This window comes from Schistocerca gregaria, chromosome 2 (assembly GCF_023897955.1).
Source record: "Schistocerca gregaria isolate iqSchGreg1 chromosome 2, iqSchGreg1.2, whole genome shotgun sequence".
Taxonomy (NCBI): Eukaryota; Metazoa; Arthropoda; class Insecta; order Orthoptera; family Acrididae; genus Schistocerca; species Schistocerca gregaria.
In genome coordinates this window covers 571,702,899-571,718,592 of record NC_064921.1, presented here as the reverse complement: position 1 = coordinate 571,718,592, position 15,694 = coordinate 571,702,899, and the positions used below count along the sequence as shown (strand labels likewise).

The following is a 15,694-nucleotide window of genomic DNA, read 5'->3' as shown; positions in this document are numbered from 1 at the left end:
TGTGAGAATTATCGCCCAGTCAGTTTAACGTCTCATATATCAAAGCTAGTGCCAAAAATAATACGCAGATGAATGGAAAAGAAAACTGACAACTTGTTAGATGACGATCAGTTTGCCTTCGGGAAATGGATAGGCACCAGAGAAGCAGTTCTCACATTGCGGTTGATAATGGGATCAAGGCTGAAGAAAAATTAAGACAGTTTCATACAATTTGTCGACCTGGAAAAAGCACTCGACAATGTAAAATGGTCCACGATGTTCGAAATTCTGAGGAAAGTAGGGCTAAGCTATAGGAAAAGACGGGTACTATGCAACACGTACAAGAGCCAAGAGAGAACAATAAGAATGGAAGACCAAGAACAAACCCTCGAATTAAAAAGAGTGTAAGACAAGGATGCAGTCTTTCACCCCAAATGTTCACCCTACACATCCAACAATGACGAAATTAAAGAAAGATTTAAGAGAGGAGGCGCGCGGGATTAGCCGAGCGGTCTCAGGCGTTGCAGTCATGGACTGTGCGGCTGGTCCCGGCGGCGGTTCGAGTTCTCCCTCGGGCATGGGTGAGTGTGTTTGTTCTTAGGATAATTTAGGTTACGTAGTGTGTAAGTTTAGGGACTGATGACCTTAGCAGTTAAGTCCCATAATATTTCACACACATTTGAACATTTTTTAAAGAGAAGACTTAAGATTCGCTGATTATATTGCTGTCCTCAGTGAAAGCATTACAGGATCTGTTGAATGGAATGAAAAGCGTAGTGAGTATATAATATGAATTCAGAGTAAAACGAAGAAAGACGAAAGTAATGAGAAGTAGCAGAAAAGAGAACGTAATATAAGGATTGATGATCACGAAGAAGACGTCATGGCATTTTGCTGACTAGGCAGCTAAATAACGCATGGTGAACGGAACAAGGAGGATTTAAAACCAGACTAGCACAGGCAAAGAGGGTATTCCTGGCCAAGAGAAGTCTGCTAGTATCAAACATAGCCCATAAGTGGAGGAAGAAGTATCTGAGAATGTACGTTTGGACCACAGCATTGAGAATGTACGTTCGGAGCACAGCACTGTATGGCAGTGAGAAGCGGACTTTACGATAACCGGAGCAGAAGAGAATCGAAGCATCTCAGATGTGTGGAGCTACAGAAGAATGTTGAAAATTAGATGCACTGATAAGTGTGAGGTGGTTCACCGCAGGAATGTGGAGGAAAAGGGTATATAGAAAGCATTGACAAGAAGCAGAGACAGAGTGGTGGGGCCGTCCGCTGTGGCCGATCGGTTCTAGGCGCTTCAGTTCAGAACCGCGCTGCTGCTACAGTTACAGGTTCGAATCCTGGCTTGGCTCCGAGAACCATAGGGCTTAACTTTTTGAATAATTTCAGCGGCACCAGAGCAGGAGTTCCAAACTTTTCCTCTTATGGTACATTGAAAACTTCTGGTAATTACATGAGAAATTTTGAAGGATAATAATTTTTTTAAATGAGAAAAGTTTGCATTTTAAATCGTAGCTAATAGGTCAAAAATCATAATAAAATTTTAAAAAATATCAAAAAATGTCGAAAAGAAGAAAAGCTACGTTATTAATAGTCTTTTTTTTGCTGAGCGCTTACTCTCCTCCTGGAACACAATTTGGGAATATGTACTAGAGGAAGCTGTAGAAGGTAAAAACTGTAGAGGAAAACAAAAACTGACTTACAACCAGCAAATAATTGAAGATGTAGGATGTATATGCTCCTCCGAGATGAAAAGGCTAGCACATGGGAGGAATTTATGGAGGGCTGCATTAAACAATTCAGAAAGTCGAAGACTGATGGCGCAAATAAGCGAGTATTGCAATGTGGTTCAAATGGTTCAAATGGCTCTGAGCACTATGGGACTTAACAGCTGAGATCATCAGTCCCCTAGAACTTAGAACTACTTAAACCTAACAAACCTAAGGACATCACACATATCCATGCCCGAGGCAGGAGTCGAACCTGCGACCGTAGCGGTCGCGCGGTTCTAGACTGAAGCGCATAGAACCGCTCGGTCACTCCGGCCAGCTTATTGCAATATGGCATGTGGTATGTTCTGTAAATAGCACTTTCCGATATTTTGGATTACCTGTGTTATTCGATTTTGCACTGAAGGAGCTTGCTGTAGATAAATCAGATGATCCACCTCTCAGGCCTCTTTTAATGCATCATATTCTTCGAATAACTTAAATACTAAACTGTGAAATTGTAACCGTTAATTCAACATCATACGAGAATCGGACTTTCAATAACCTTCTAAGGAAGGTGCTGTTATCGGAATTATTTTGCAGTAACCAACACACGCAGTCGCCATACTAGATAATTTGGTCATGCTTGTCCGTGATCATGGAACTCTACTGCCTGGTTCGTGAAACATTCGGCCGCTAAGAGAAGCGCGGTCTTTCGTTCCTCTGGGAGAGGCAGCACAGGGGAGCAGAAAGAGAAAGAGAAAGAGAGAGAGAGAGAGAGAGAGAGAGAGAGAGAGAGAGAGAAAGAGCTAGAGAAAGCTCAGTGTTTGTTCCCTCCGGCAGTGCGGCCAATCACAGAGATCAATCGGTTGCCCCCCCCCCCCCCCCCCCCCCCCGAGCAGAAAATCGCCGGTGAGCCTCGTCAGCATTCCAGTATCCCCATCAATTAACTGGACGAGAAAAACAACATCGTTGTTCCATTTGCTTAGGTCGACCAACCCACAATTTCTTGTTTGTTTTGATCAAGAGGACATCTGTAATAAAAATGGAAGATGCGAAATCTACATGTGTCGCTGTTACGGACAACAGCGTTATGGACATTTCGACAAGGGAAACTGACATCCATCAGTTTGAATAATTGTTTGATTATATGGTCGCGACTTGCCTCAGGGATCAATTGACGATCTATAGAGCTAACACAGTGATACCAGTCGAATACGGCTGTTATACAACGTATTATTTACAGGCTGTATCTCCAGGGCCTTGAAATAAATGGGCATGAAAGAGAAAGAGGAGTCGGCCGCTGTGGTCTAGCGGTTCTGGCGCTCAGTCCGGAACCGCACGACTGCCACGGTCGCAGGTTCGAATCCTGCCTCGGGCATGGATGTGTGTGATGTCCTTAGGTTTGTTAGCTTTAAGTAGTTCTAAGTTCTAGGGGACTGATGACCACAGATCTTAAATCCCATAGTTCTCAGATCCATTTTTTGAGAAAAAGGAAATGAACTGATCGTTTTAAGATATGGTATGTTTTAAGATATGGTATGTATATTAAGATATGGTATGGTATGGTAACTTCATATATTCATTCATTCCGAGTCTATTAATGCCTTCAGTAACAAAGTATTTTGTACTAGTAAATTTAGTCACCTTACTAGAGATTTTTTCATGTAGGAAATCAACAAAAATTTTATTTCATTTGTTACTTCCATCTGTTGAATATGATGTAAATTAGTCAAAATGTAGCAAATATTCTGCAGCATAAATGAAACATGAAAACATAGCTTTGTAGTCTTCTTTTTCGACAGCCTCCTAGCACAAATTCTTCCAGTGCTCAAGCCACGTAGAAACTCAATATCTCGGATATTTGCTTTGTAGTCTTCTTTTTCAACGGCCTCCTTGCACAAATTCTTCCAGTACTCAAGCCACATAGAAATTCAATATCTCGGTATTTGCACCATCGCCGTCAAAATATGCAGATGATGCAAATCGCCGAAAGCTCGAGGTTCTTCGCGAATGTAACGCTATTGGTGTAGAAATAATTTTATCCGTTAAAAATACAGATAAAGTCTTAGTTTCATCTTGGAACACATTTTAAATGTACAAGATAAATATGTTCTTTTCACAATCGTTTTCGTACATATCACTTCGTGATGGAGATAGAAAAAAGATGTATGCTGGTGCTAAAACATTAAACACGCTTCTCTTGAATTATTTGCTAAGTTTACACTGTTCATCTTTTCCACTATTTTGAACATATTTTGCGCGTTCGTCTTACGAAATTCAGAACCTAACATCAAATCTTTTCGTGACAGGAATATGCATTTCACCTCATTCAAGAGAAAAAATAAAGCATATATTAAGACGAATTACACCTGATGATGGACCCACAGGGTCCGCAATGCTTCGTGTATTTAATAAAACACGAAAAGTTGTGACTGAAGACGTTTTTTAATCCATACCTCCAGTTTACTGAATACAGTCACGTTTGAGGCTGCCAGATATGGATAAAATTAAACAAAATAGCCTTCCTTCCTTTCGCCTGAGGAACATGTATCGCTCTACAAGAATGCCAAATGACGTATCTCGCTGTTATATTGAAAAATCCGCCTCAGTCGCGAAACTTTTCTGGTCTAGAATAATCTAGCCTTCTTCAGAAGCAAAAAAATGTTTCCCGTCTAACGTACATCGAAGGTCTATATTTTAGTATACTTGACCTATGTCGGTCAGTAGCACATAAACGTGATGACGGAGACGTTGTACCCTCCACCACAGTTTAATTAATATGCTTGACCTATGTCGGTCAATAGTAGTTGAGTGTGATAATAGGGGCGTTGTACGCCCAGTTACACCCTAATTAAATCGTAAATAAGGATTAAGGTTTTAAATAAGTGAGACAAGTAAGGTGCTCGTTATCAGTCATGTTCGGTGCGGATACTTCACACGATGACCATATGTGCATAAAGTCGTAAATTCTTGAACTTTATACCCAACCAAGCAAATTTCCTTCCATATAAAACAATTTACGTATAGTTAATACACATAAGGACTTCATCTACATAACGCGCAGTTTTCTTACAATTACGGTTATCAGCTCGCAACACGTGATATACAGACAGCCAGTGATATACAGTTTGACTCTCCATATGCGCAAGCGCACGAGTTGCTATGTGCTCAGGCAATTCCGCGTGCAACGGTCAGCGCCAACGTACTTGCCGCTACCAACCGACCGCGTGGTGAAGTGATGCCGCGGCTGGACTTGACTTAAGTATTTTTAATTTGACATGGTACTACGGTACTATAGGTTTCAATCTTTAGTGTTGACTGTTCCTTACTCTAGCATGTTATAGTAATTTTATGCTTCTGAAGAAGGCTAGATTATTCTAGCCGAAACCTGGGTAAAGACCAGAAAATTTTCGCAGCTGAGGCGGATTTTTCGATATATTAGTCTATTACAGTTGCTGACGAGGCTGCAATATGCTAAACATTCTTGTGTCTCGCTGTGTTTATGTTACTAAATTTTATAAATGTTATAGCTGACATATTCAGATGACTTCAGATGTGGTGCCTCAGAAGCCATCTTTCGATACATATACTGTTTATACTGGGGATATACGGTACTGGTAATTTAATCAACACGGAAATGAAGACTCTTATGGAACTTCTTTACAGATTGCATTAATGATGAAAACAGACCTTTGCCTACCGCTGACCTCTAATGCCTGGCTTCATATCATCAGTGAACCAGTATCTCTGCAGCTATATTGATACAGCTTCTCTTAGTCACTCTGAGGGACTTTGAAGACAGAAAATTAACACTTTAATTTTCCCGTCGAGAACGACGTCATTAAAGGCCAAGCACGAGTGAAGAAGGAGAAAGAAATCGTCTGTGTAAGTTTCAAAGAAACCATTCCGGTATTTACTCTAAGCAATTTAGGGAAACTACGGAAAATCTAAATCTGGATGGCCAAATGGAGATTATAATCCTCCCTGTCCCCCGTCTCCCCTTTCTCTGTATACGAGTGCAGTATCTTTCCACTGGGTATTTCACTGGAGATGTCAAGTTTAAAGACAGAGACAATACTAACGCAGAGCTGTGAATTAGCCAGCAAAGAAGCACTCCTTTGTTCAACTTTTCTGACGTAGAGCGGCGTAATTTTCGAGAACGCTGCTGTACAAAGTATTATGTCGGCGTCCGTTAGTCATTTTCAGCTTTTCGTTGGTGGTACCCTTAGAACAATAAAGTACACAGGAAATGTGCTGCCACCTACTTTGTGGTGTGCGACCTGTGTGGTCTCACTCTCGCATGTGCGTTGCGGCGCCTGCCACGTCACATCGGCGCATCAACGTACGCTTCAGGGACGTTCTCCGGAGGGCCTTTTGCTGCTGACGGATAAAAGATTCATTCAGGTGAAAGCCAGTACCCCCAGCCAATACCTCTCACAGTAGGGTGATGCGAAAGCGCATAAAAGCATAAAACCTACAACGTATCATTCAAAATGCAGTAGGATGCTTATAAATACCGAACTATTTATGGAAACAGTTTGCGTCGTGGGGCATCGTAATTACAAAACATTTCGTGAGATGTAATTTGAATGCTGTCCACGAATTAATTATATTCCTACAGTAGCGCTCTGTTGGAGATAAGTAAAATTTATCGCTGTACGTAGTCTGCTTGCAATGCGAAATGTGAAAACGGGAGATTAATTATGATGAATTTCACAGCGACAAGCATTCTGCATCATTAATCTCTGCGCAGTAAGACAGACACAGTCAATACTCTCTTGTGTTAGATAGATGCAAGAGAATAACCGTGCCACTCAAAGTAGTCACCACTGCCTCAACAACAAATACACATGTGGGTCGGAAACGGTATGAAAAGCTTGTAAGAGTATTGCACGTTAGACTGTGCTGAGAAATTCGACACGTTGCGCCATTCCGCGTTAATTAGCATTGAAGTTAATCAGGCCGTTGCGCGCGAATTCAAGGGGCCCACCAGATAGAGGTAGTACATTAAATGTATTCGCAATTGCGAATAAAGACAACCATCGGCTGTAGAATGGACTGACAATGAAAATTTGTGCCGGGCCGGGACTCGAACCCGGATTTCCTGCTTATTGCGAGCGGTCGCCTTACCATGTGGCTATCCATGCACGACTCACCGTAAGAACCAGACTTCCATACGTCGTCAACCATGCGTCTACAGCCAGCCGGTGTGGCCGTGCGGTTCTAGGCGCGTCAGTCTGGAACCGCGTGACCGCTACGGTCACAGTTTCTAATCCTGCCTCGGGCGTGGATGTGTGTGATGTCCTTAGGTTAGTTAGGTTTAAGTAGTTCTAAGTTCTAGGGGACTGATGACCTCAGATGTTAAGTCCCATAGTGCTCAGAGCCATTTTAGCCATGCGTCTACGACCTTTACTCGTACATCCATTGTGTATATTCCTGTGCAGATCAGACGTTGTGCCTGAAATTTGCTTCCCCGGTATCAGCAGAGAAATACGATATTGCAGTGCGTGTTCTATTCTGATTACGATGCAAAGTTCCTTTGCACATGCAAGCATGTCCAAACGGATTTTGCATCGTAATCAGAACAGCACAAGCACTGCAATATCGTAGATACAGTTAGTGACAGTTGTCATAGTGTAGATGGTAGCACAGGAGACTGCTCAGCCGTTGGCTGGGGTTCGATGCTTACTACCATTCCATGCTCCCTTGGTCGGTTTTAGGAAACCAAACGAAGCGCACATTTGCCGACATTGTCTCTGGCTAGGTCGCTTGAATTTGCACGCGCAACAACCTGATTGGCCAACTTCGGTGTCAATTAACCCGGAAACGGCGCAAAAAATCTAATTTTTTTCTTAAGTTATTTCACGGCACAACTTGCAATTCAACTCCCTTACAAACTTTTCTGATTGTGTCTGACCACCCTGTATATCTGCACTGGACGACAACGAAATATTTCAAGCAAGCCAATTAGCTACGTAATAACGGAGCAAAATTAGATTCATTTTCTGTCTTTTTAACGGAACAATATTGAATCTTTTGTTATTTACCTGCGTTTTAACCAAAGCCCACATATAGCGATCTTTTTTGTAGCTCCTTCTCGGACATTTTGTTAAATACTAAAAACTTCTGTAATTTCTGGTGTTAATGAAAATACTGTTCAAGTGAGGCGTATAACGACCAGAGATGTGGTTGAATTTAGAGGACATCGCCGTTAACAAAGGAAAAATTTTCATTTCTTTATTTTTCACATTCATAACCGTCTGCTCGCTTAATTTAGAGTGAGATTGTTTTTAATTGTAAGACAAATCAGTTCGCGGAATGTACCCTATGCATGAATTAGTAACTAGCCATCCGACCCGGCTTCGCACAGGTAACATTAAGTACCTGCTGCCATACTGCTTGTGGAGCCTATCGTATATTGTTGGCGGGCCACTGCGTCGAGTTACGATTAAATTTCAGGTAACAACGTTAAGTAACATAATAGCATCATTTTCATATAACTTAAGCGATGTAAGCAGCACACGACAAGTAAATTTGTCTGGAGGGCATAAATGTTGCCTCCTCCATGCTCAATTAATATATCGTGCCAATGATGGGAGTACATCGTGATGTACGTAATCTGTTTACAACCGAAGTAACAATATTGTATACGAATCTTGTGTGTGTGTGTGTGTGTGTGTGTGTGTGTGAGAGAGAGAGAGAGAGAGAGAGAGAGAGAGAGAGCGTGAGTGATTGATTCAGTATCTATCGAAGCCTGGCTGAGGTGGCACAAATAAAAGAAAACATCAGAAAAAATACGCATGACGTACATGTTTAGCTCTTTCTACTGCACTGATCTTGTGAAGCTGAGTATGCACCATGATGCATTGTTGAGACTCATTCCCACAATTATTTATCGTGGACTGTCTACTGCAGACGTATTTGCCGTAGCTCGCAAAGAATTCTGTCCACTTCCAGGTTTGATTCCAGGAAGGCTGAAAGATGGAAGCTGAGTTGTCTGCTGCGCTGTCGAAAGGAAGTACTATATGAAACAACGCAAAACTGCAGAAGCAGCTTCTCGGAAAACGTTTCGCTAGTAGCATAAAAACAAAACACCACAAATGTTAGAATCGCATGGCTTTCACTATGTAGTTGTTCTCAAATAATTTCATGGAAACTTATCGGTAAAAAATATTAGATTACTTCAAATTGCAAGTCTCACATGACAGCCTAGTGATGAGATGTATCTTTTCGTTATTGATCATATTTATTACGATACTTCACAGTAACTCACTGCCCAATGTTAGTAAAATTAGCCATGAATTAAGTGTGTACATTGCGATTCCTAATGTGACAGCTGCAGAAATTGACAGTCTGAAACTGTCGTCGTATTTCGAAATGCGTAACACCACATCATTGAGAGGTAAATGCTAGGCTAAAGGGCAGAGTGAAAAAACTTGACCCGGCCATCTTTCCCGCAATTCTTCAGTTTTCAGCCACACTACCACTAGACCATCACACTAGGTGAAAATTATATGCCAGTTGCTACGTTCTTAAGACACGGTTGCTCTTTCGATTTATGGCATCAGTTCGCTAGTTGGCAATGGCATCATATTAACAACTTTAATTCATACACTGAAGCGCCAAAGAAACTGGTATAGGGATGGATATTCAAATACAGAGATATGTAAACAAGCAGAATATGGAGGCTGCGGTCGGTAACACCTATATAAGACAACTCAGTTCTTGGCGCAGTTGTTAGATCCTTACTGCTGCTACAAGGGCAGGTTATCAAGATTTAAGTGTGTTATAGTCGGCGCACGAGCAATGGCACACAGTATCTCCTAGGAAGTGATGAAGTGGGGATTTTCCCGTTCGAACATTTCGTGAGTGTACCGTAAATATCAGAACTCCGGTAAAACATCAAATCTCCGACATCGGTGACCGGAAAAAGATCCTGCAAGACCGGGACCAACGATGACAGAAGAGAATCGTTCAGTGTGACAGAAGTGCAATCCTTCCGCAGACTGCTGCAGGTTTCAATACTGAGTCATCAACAAGTGCCAGCGTGCGAACCATTCAACGAAACATCATCGATACGAGCTTTTGGAGCCGAAGGCCCACTTGTGTGCCCTTGATGACTGCACGATACAGAGCTTTAAGCTTCGACTGGGCCCCTCAACAACGACATTGGACTGTTGATGACTGGAAACATGTAGCCTGGTCTTTCGAGTCTCGTTTCAAATTGTATGGAGCGGATTTTTTGTGACGTATACGGATATGGAAATAACCTCCTGAATCCATGGACCCTGCATGCCGGCAGGGGACTGTTCAAGCCGGTAGAGGGTCTGTAATGGTGTGGAACGTGTGCAGTTTGAGTGATATGGAGCCCCTGATACGTCTAGATACGACACTGACAGGTGACATGTCCATTGTGCATTCCAACGGACTTGGGCTATTCCAGCAGGAGAGTGCTACACCCCATACGTTCAGAATTGCTACAGAGTGGCTCCAGTAACACTCTTCTAAGGTTAAAAACTTCCGCTGCCCACCAAACTCCCCATACATAAATGAACATTATTGAACATGTCTGGGGTGCCTTGCAACGTGCTGTTCAGAAGAGATCTCCACCCCCTCTTACTCTTACGGATTTATGGGCAGCCCTGCAGGATTTATGTTATCAGTTCCCTCCAGCACTAATTCAGACATTAGTCGAGTCCATGCCACGTCGTGCTGCGGCACTTCCACGTGCTCATGGGAGCCCTACACAATATTAGACTAGTGTACCAGTTTCTTTGGCTCTTCAGTCTAATTTAGACACTTTGCACAAAATAGTTATATGTTATATACAGAAACCTTCCTCGTGAAGCAGTATCTCTAAAAAAAATTCCCTGCAACAGTTTCTGAGATTAGCCTGTATACCAAGTGTGATCAAATCGTAACGGGAACATTTTAATTTTGTGGGCTTTATATAACCGATTTTCAATTTTTTTAATGTAGTTGGAACACATGTTGCTTATATATGTTTGTATTTTCAGCTGTTTTAAATATTTAGTTTATTGTCGACAGTCTAAAAGGCTATACATGTTTTCGAGTATACGGCGAATTTTCGCTTACGAAAAAGATGGGTCAAAGAGTTTGCATTATATTTTGCTTGAAATACAGAATGAAGTCCAGGACAGCATTCGAAATGTTGACTGTGGATTTTGGAGAATCTACTAGAATTTACGAAGGGTATAAGCGTTTCAAAGAGAGTCAAGAAGACGGTTATGACAAAGATGGCCCTGGACGCCACAGTACATCAATTACTGATGACAATGTGGAAGAAATGAAGAAAATAGTTCTGAAATATCGGCGAATCACCGTCAGAGAGGTTGCTGATGATGTCGACATATTGTTGCTCATTCCAAGCAATTTCTTCGGATATCTTTGGCATGAAACGTGTAGCAGCAAACTTTGTTTCGAAATTTCTGAATTTCGAGTAGAAACGACGTCGCGAAGACATCACTCAGGTATCGCTGGATGAAGTCGCCAAAAATCCAGAACTTATAAAGAAGGTTATAACAGGGTACGATATACGTGTATGACGTCCAAACCAAGGCCCAACCGTCTCCATGGAAACTGCCCGAAAAGCAAAGACCGAAAAATTTCGACAACTTCGATCACTTGTGTAGGTTTCTCTCGCTGCTTTCTTCGATTACAATGAGATAGTGCATCATGAGTTCCTGCCTTGTGGTCTTAAATAAGGAATTGCAAGATATGTGCCGTTTGTGTGAAGGAATCCGAAGAAAACGACCAGAATTTTGGCAAAAATTCCAACATGATAATGCTCCTGTACATACCCCAATGCTTGTTATTGATTTTTTGGCAAAAAACCGTTATGTTACCAGTCATAGCCCTTATGACTTCATTCTATTCCCGAGGCTGAAGAGAACCATAAATGGATGTCATTCTGACATCGCTGATGAGATAAAAACAAATTTGCTGAAGGAGCTGAACAATACAATGAAAAGTGAGTTCCAGAAGTGTTTCCAGACTTGGAAAAAGCGCTGGCAGAAGTGTATTATATCTGAGGGGGATTACTTTGAAGGGGAAAGTTTCACGTTGATGAATAAATAAACATACATTAAGAAAAAAATCCCGTTAAGTTTTGGTCATACATCGAATAAAGACAGAAGCGAGAAAGCAACTTTAAATAAAGAGATCCTAGTTGTTAAATGTGGCATGACTTTTGGAAAATAAATGACTTTCGCTTCCGTAAAATACAGTCGCATACAAGATGTGTCGAGCAACACGTTATCACCTTTTATATTGTGAAAGGTTCAAGATATCGAGCGAGGTTTTCGGCAAATGATAGTAGGAAGAGACGCACGTATCAGACGAAAATGTGAAGCTACCACAGATTTTTTGGTGAGGCAGGGGGGCAAATTACCTCATTAATGGCATTCCGAAGTTAAAAAAAGCATAAAATTTTATTTTGAAAAATGTATCTCGGCTAATAAGAGTTCGAAAAGAGTATTAACCGCAACAAAAACCATTCTGCAAAACTGCGTTTTCCTCCGCCTACTAGCATTTTCCGAAAAACTCATTCCGTTATCTTGGGCTGTTCACAAAATATAGAGGGTCTAAACGTTTTATATGATTCACTCTGTATTGTTAACGCAACTATACATGTACAGCAAACGTTAAACAACTAAGAGTTCAGAAGTAGTTCGCTTAGAATATGCATCAGCTAGTTTCTGCAGAATGCAAGGTTTGGTAAGACACAATACAAAGACCCCAGCGATCTTTTTATTTGGTATACAACTTCTCTCGCCAAAAACAAACAACTTAATGAGCTTTAGTTAATTTAACCTTAATGACGTGTCGACTAATCGAGAAAATGAACATTGTATTCGTATTCATACCATCGGTGAAACACGTGCAGTAGATTCATTGATTATTGTTAACTAAATACTATTTCACTGAAGTTTGTTGTGAATGTTTATATATTCTTCTGTCGATTTGTAGGCAAACAAATTGAATTATTTAAATCGTTTAGTAAATAAAATAATGGTTTCTATGAACCGTTAAAGACATTTTGACTCACTGTGTATCACAACATCTTACTTTTTTTCTATTGAACGTACCTTGAGAACTTTAATTGGAAAAAGACTGAGTGTTTGACCTACAGACTTGAAATTATGGTGTGTTAACCTTGGTCTTCGGCTCAAGTTCCGTACGGTACACACCCCGTTCTTCTGCCACGTGACATCTCTCCGGAATTTTCACTATTTTAAAGGTCCTAGTTCCCTTGCCGAAAGAGACCAGAGTCTCGAAGTCGACAACGATGCACCTCTTCATCTCCATGACAGTGGACAGGTCGTGGGACCAGTGGTGCACCGCCCGCGAGAAGCTGGTGCACTCGTAGTCGTCGCCGTCGCGCCCCTTCTGCAGGCACAGCTCGTACCGGAACCGGCAGGCGGCGTCGGCGGCGCCGAAGAAGCGCACGGCCAGTGACAGGCGGCGCTCCTCCACGCTGAAGCGCTTCACGTAGGCGAACGTGTGCTCGAAGGCGAAGAAGACGTGGTCGCCGCTGCGGAAGCAGCCCGCCTGGGAGATGCCCAGCTGGACGGCGCTTAGGGGGCGCCCGGAGTCGTCGCTGTCGGGGACGGTGGTGGCGCTGCGCGCGTGCGCGGCCAGCACGTGCGCGCGCAGCTGCTGCGAGGTGTTGGCGCCGCGCCAGCCGCAACCGAGGGCGCAGGGCAGCGGCTCGTAAGGGCAGCAGGACTCGTGCGCCGCGCGCGCCGACGCTTTGAGGCGGCGCTCGGGGCAGCCCGCGAAGGCGTTGCGGCAGGGGCTACCGGCGGCGGAGGCGGCGAGCCGCTCCAGCGCCAGGTTGCGCGCCGCCGACGCCGTCAGCGCCCCGCGGCACGAGGGGCAGGCGCCGCGGCAGCGCGGCAGGCACACGGCGCACACGTTGTGCCCGTTGGCGCACATGTAGATGGGCGCCTCCATGTACTCGAAGCACACGGGGCACTCCAGCACCGACAGCACCTCCTCCTCGCTGACGCGCACGTCGGCGGGCGCCGCCGCCTTCCCCTGCAGCTGCTGGCGCTCCACCTGCGGGGCGGCGGGGTGGACGCGCTTCTGGCTGATCTTCATGCTCGCCGCCGAGATGGCCGCCAGAATGAGTTCGGATTTCTTGGAGGGCTGCGGCTGCGGCGGCGGAGGCTGCGGCCAGTTGGCGCGGTCGGCCGGCACCGCGAGGTTGGCCCTCCGGTACCTGGGCGTCCCTGGAGCCGCAGCCTCCGCCGGGTACGCCTGCCGACTCATCGTTCCCAGTAGGTCTTGGCCTGTCGAACAGAAAGACGTCTCGGTTTATCTCGAAGACACCTGCATCTGTTTGGATATTCAAAACTCCGTCTTCTGCAAACCACAAACGAATTTCTTCTTTCTATTCCTTATCCAAACGGGAGGACGACGGTTCAATCCCGCGTCCGGCCATCCTGATTTAGGTTTTCCGTGATTTCCCTACATCGCTCCAGGCAAATGCCGGGATGGTTCCTTTCAAAGGGCACGGCCGACTTCCTTCCCCGTCCTTCCCTAATCCGATGAGACCGATGACCTCGCTGTCTGGTCTCCTTCCCCAAATAACCGCCCCCCCCCCCCCCCTACACACAACCTTATCCAAGCATATAGCAAACTGTAATAATACCAAATGATCAGTAAGTCAGTATAAATTTGAAAATTGAATAAATCACGGAATAATGTAGATAGAAAGGTACAAACTGACACACATGCTTGGAATGACAAGTCCGACAGATGGCGCTTCATCTGATCAGAATAGCAATAATTAGCACAACAAAGTAAGACAAAGCAAAGATGATGTTCTTTACAGGAAATGCTCAATATATCCACCATCATTCCTCAACAATAGCTGTAGTCGAGGAATAATTTTCTGAACAGCACTGTAAAGCATGTCCGGAGTTATGGTGAGGCATTGGCGTCGGATGTTGTCTTACAGCAGCCCTAGAGATGTTGGTCGATCACGATACATTTGCGACGTAAGGCAACCCCAAAGCCAATAATCACACGGACAGAGGTCTAGGGAAGTGGGAGGCCAAGCGTGGCGAAAGTGGCGGCTGAGCACACGATCATCACCAAACGACGCGCGCAAGAGATCTTTCACGCGTCTAACAACATAATTTTTTTTGTTCTAATAAAAAAATAAAAAAGTTAAAATCTTCGAAACTTATTTTTACAGAAATAATACGAGACCCACTGAAGACGACACATTGGTGTCGAAAAGTGTTCAGGGAAAGAATATAAAACTAAATACCTAGCTTTTGCAGAAGCTGTTGTTTTATGAACCACAATTAATTCTCAGACACGAAGAAACGTCAACAGAATTATCCAATCCCAGTGAAATTATTATTACCTGGTTCTCTACAATACGAAAGCAAGAAACATGCGCACATGATGAGAAAATGGAGGAAAGATGCATAAATCAAATCTCGTGGACAGCATGTCCATAAGAGGCGGAGATTTAACTAAAGAATCTACGTCTATTTACATACTCCACAAGCCACAATATGGTGCGTGGCGGATGTACATTCACCCAAATGGCTTAGGGTGGCTATGAAAGTTCCAAAATAATACGTAAGCTATTACTTTTAAGGTACCATACAGAGTAAGTTAGATATATATCAGAACACTCGGCAAGAAGTGCAGAAAGAAGCAAATATGAAATTTCATTGTAGCCGTAGTGGCTATTCTTAGAAAAACGAGGAAGTGAAATAACTGGAAAAAATAATAAATTCCGTCTATCGTCACACAAATGGTATAAAGACAGCAGACGGAATTTATTATTAACTTTTGCAGTAGCTACATATGTTGAGACACGCAGCTCACAGACGTGGACAAACTAGAGGAAGGCAAGATTTGTATGCAAGCCTTTGAGATGAAATTTTAATAGACTCACGAAGACAGTAGTCTGGCAGAACAGTTACGAAATGAAGATAGCACAGCTG

At 43.3% G+C, this 15,694-nt stretch overlaps 2 protein-coding genes across 6 annotated transcripts in view; one reads left to right on the top strand and one right to left on the bottom strand.

The window, feature by feature from the left end:
* The window catches only part of LOC126333043 (neuromodulin), a 663,909-nt gene that overhangs the window by 90,077 nt on the left and 558,138 nt on the right, over positions 1-15,694 (top strand). The window lies entirely within an intron of this gene.
* The window catches only part of LOC126332988 (E3 ubiquitin-protein ligase SIAH1B-like), a 456,241-nt gene continuing 453,004 nt past the window's right edge, over positions 12,458-15,694 (bottom strand). For all 5 annotated transcript variants that reach the window (XM_049996701.1, XM_049996704.1, XM_049996702.1 and 2 more), the window contains one exon: positions 12,458-14,017. In XM_049996701.1, coding sequence (XP_049852658.1) covers positions 12,864-13,997 — 1,134 coding nt within the window. In that variant the 5' untranslated portion in view covers positions 13,998-14,017 and the 3' untranslated portion in view covers positions 12,458-12,863. The remainder of the gene's footprint in view (positions 14,018-15,694) is intronic.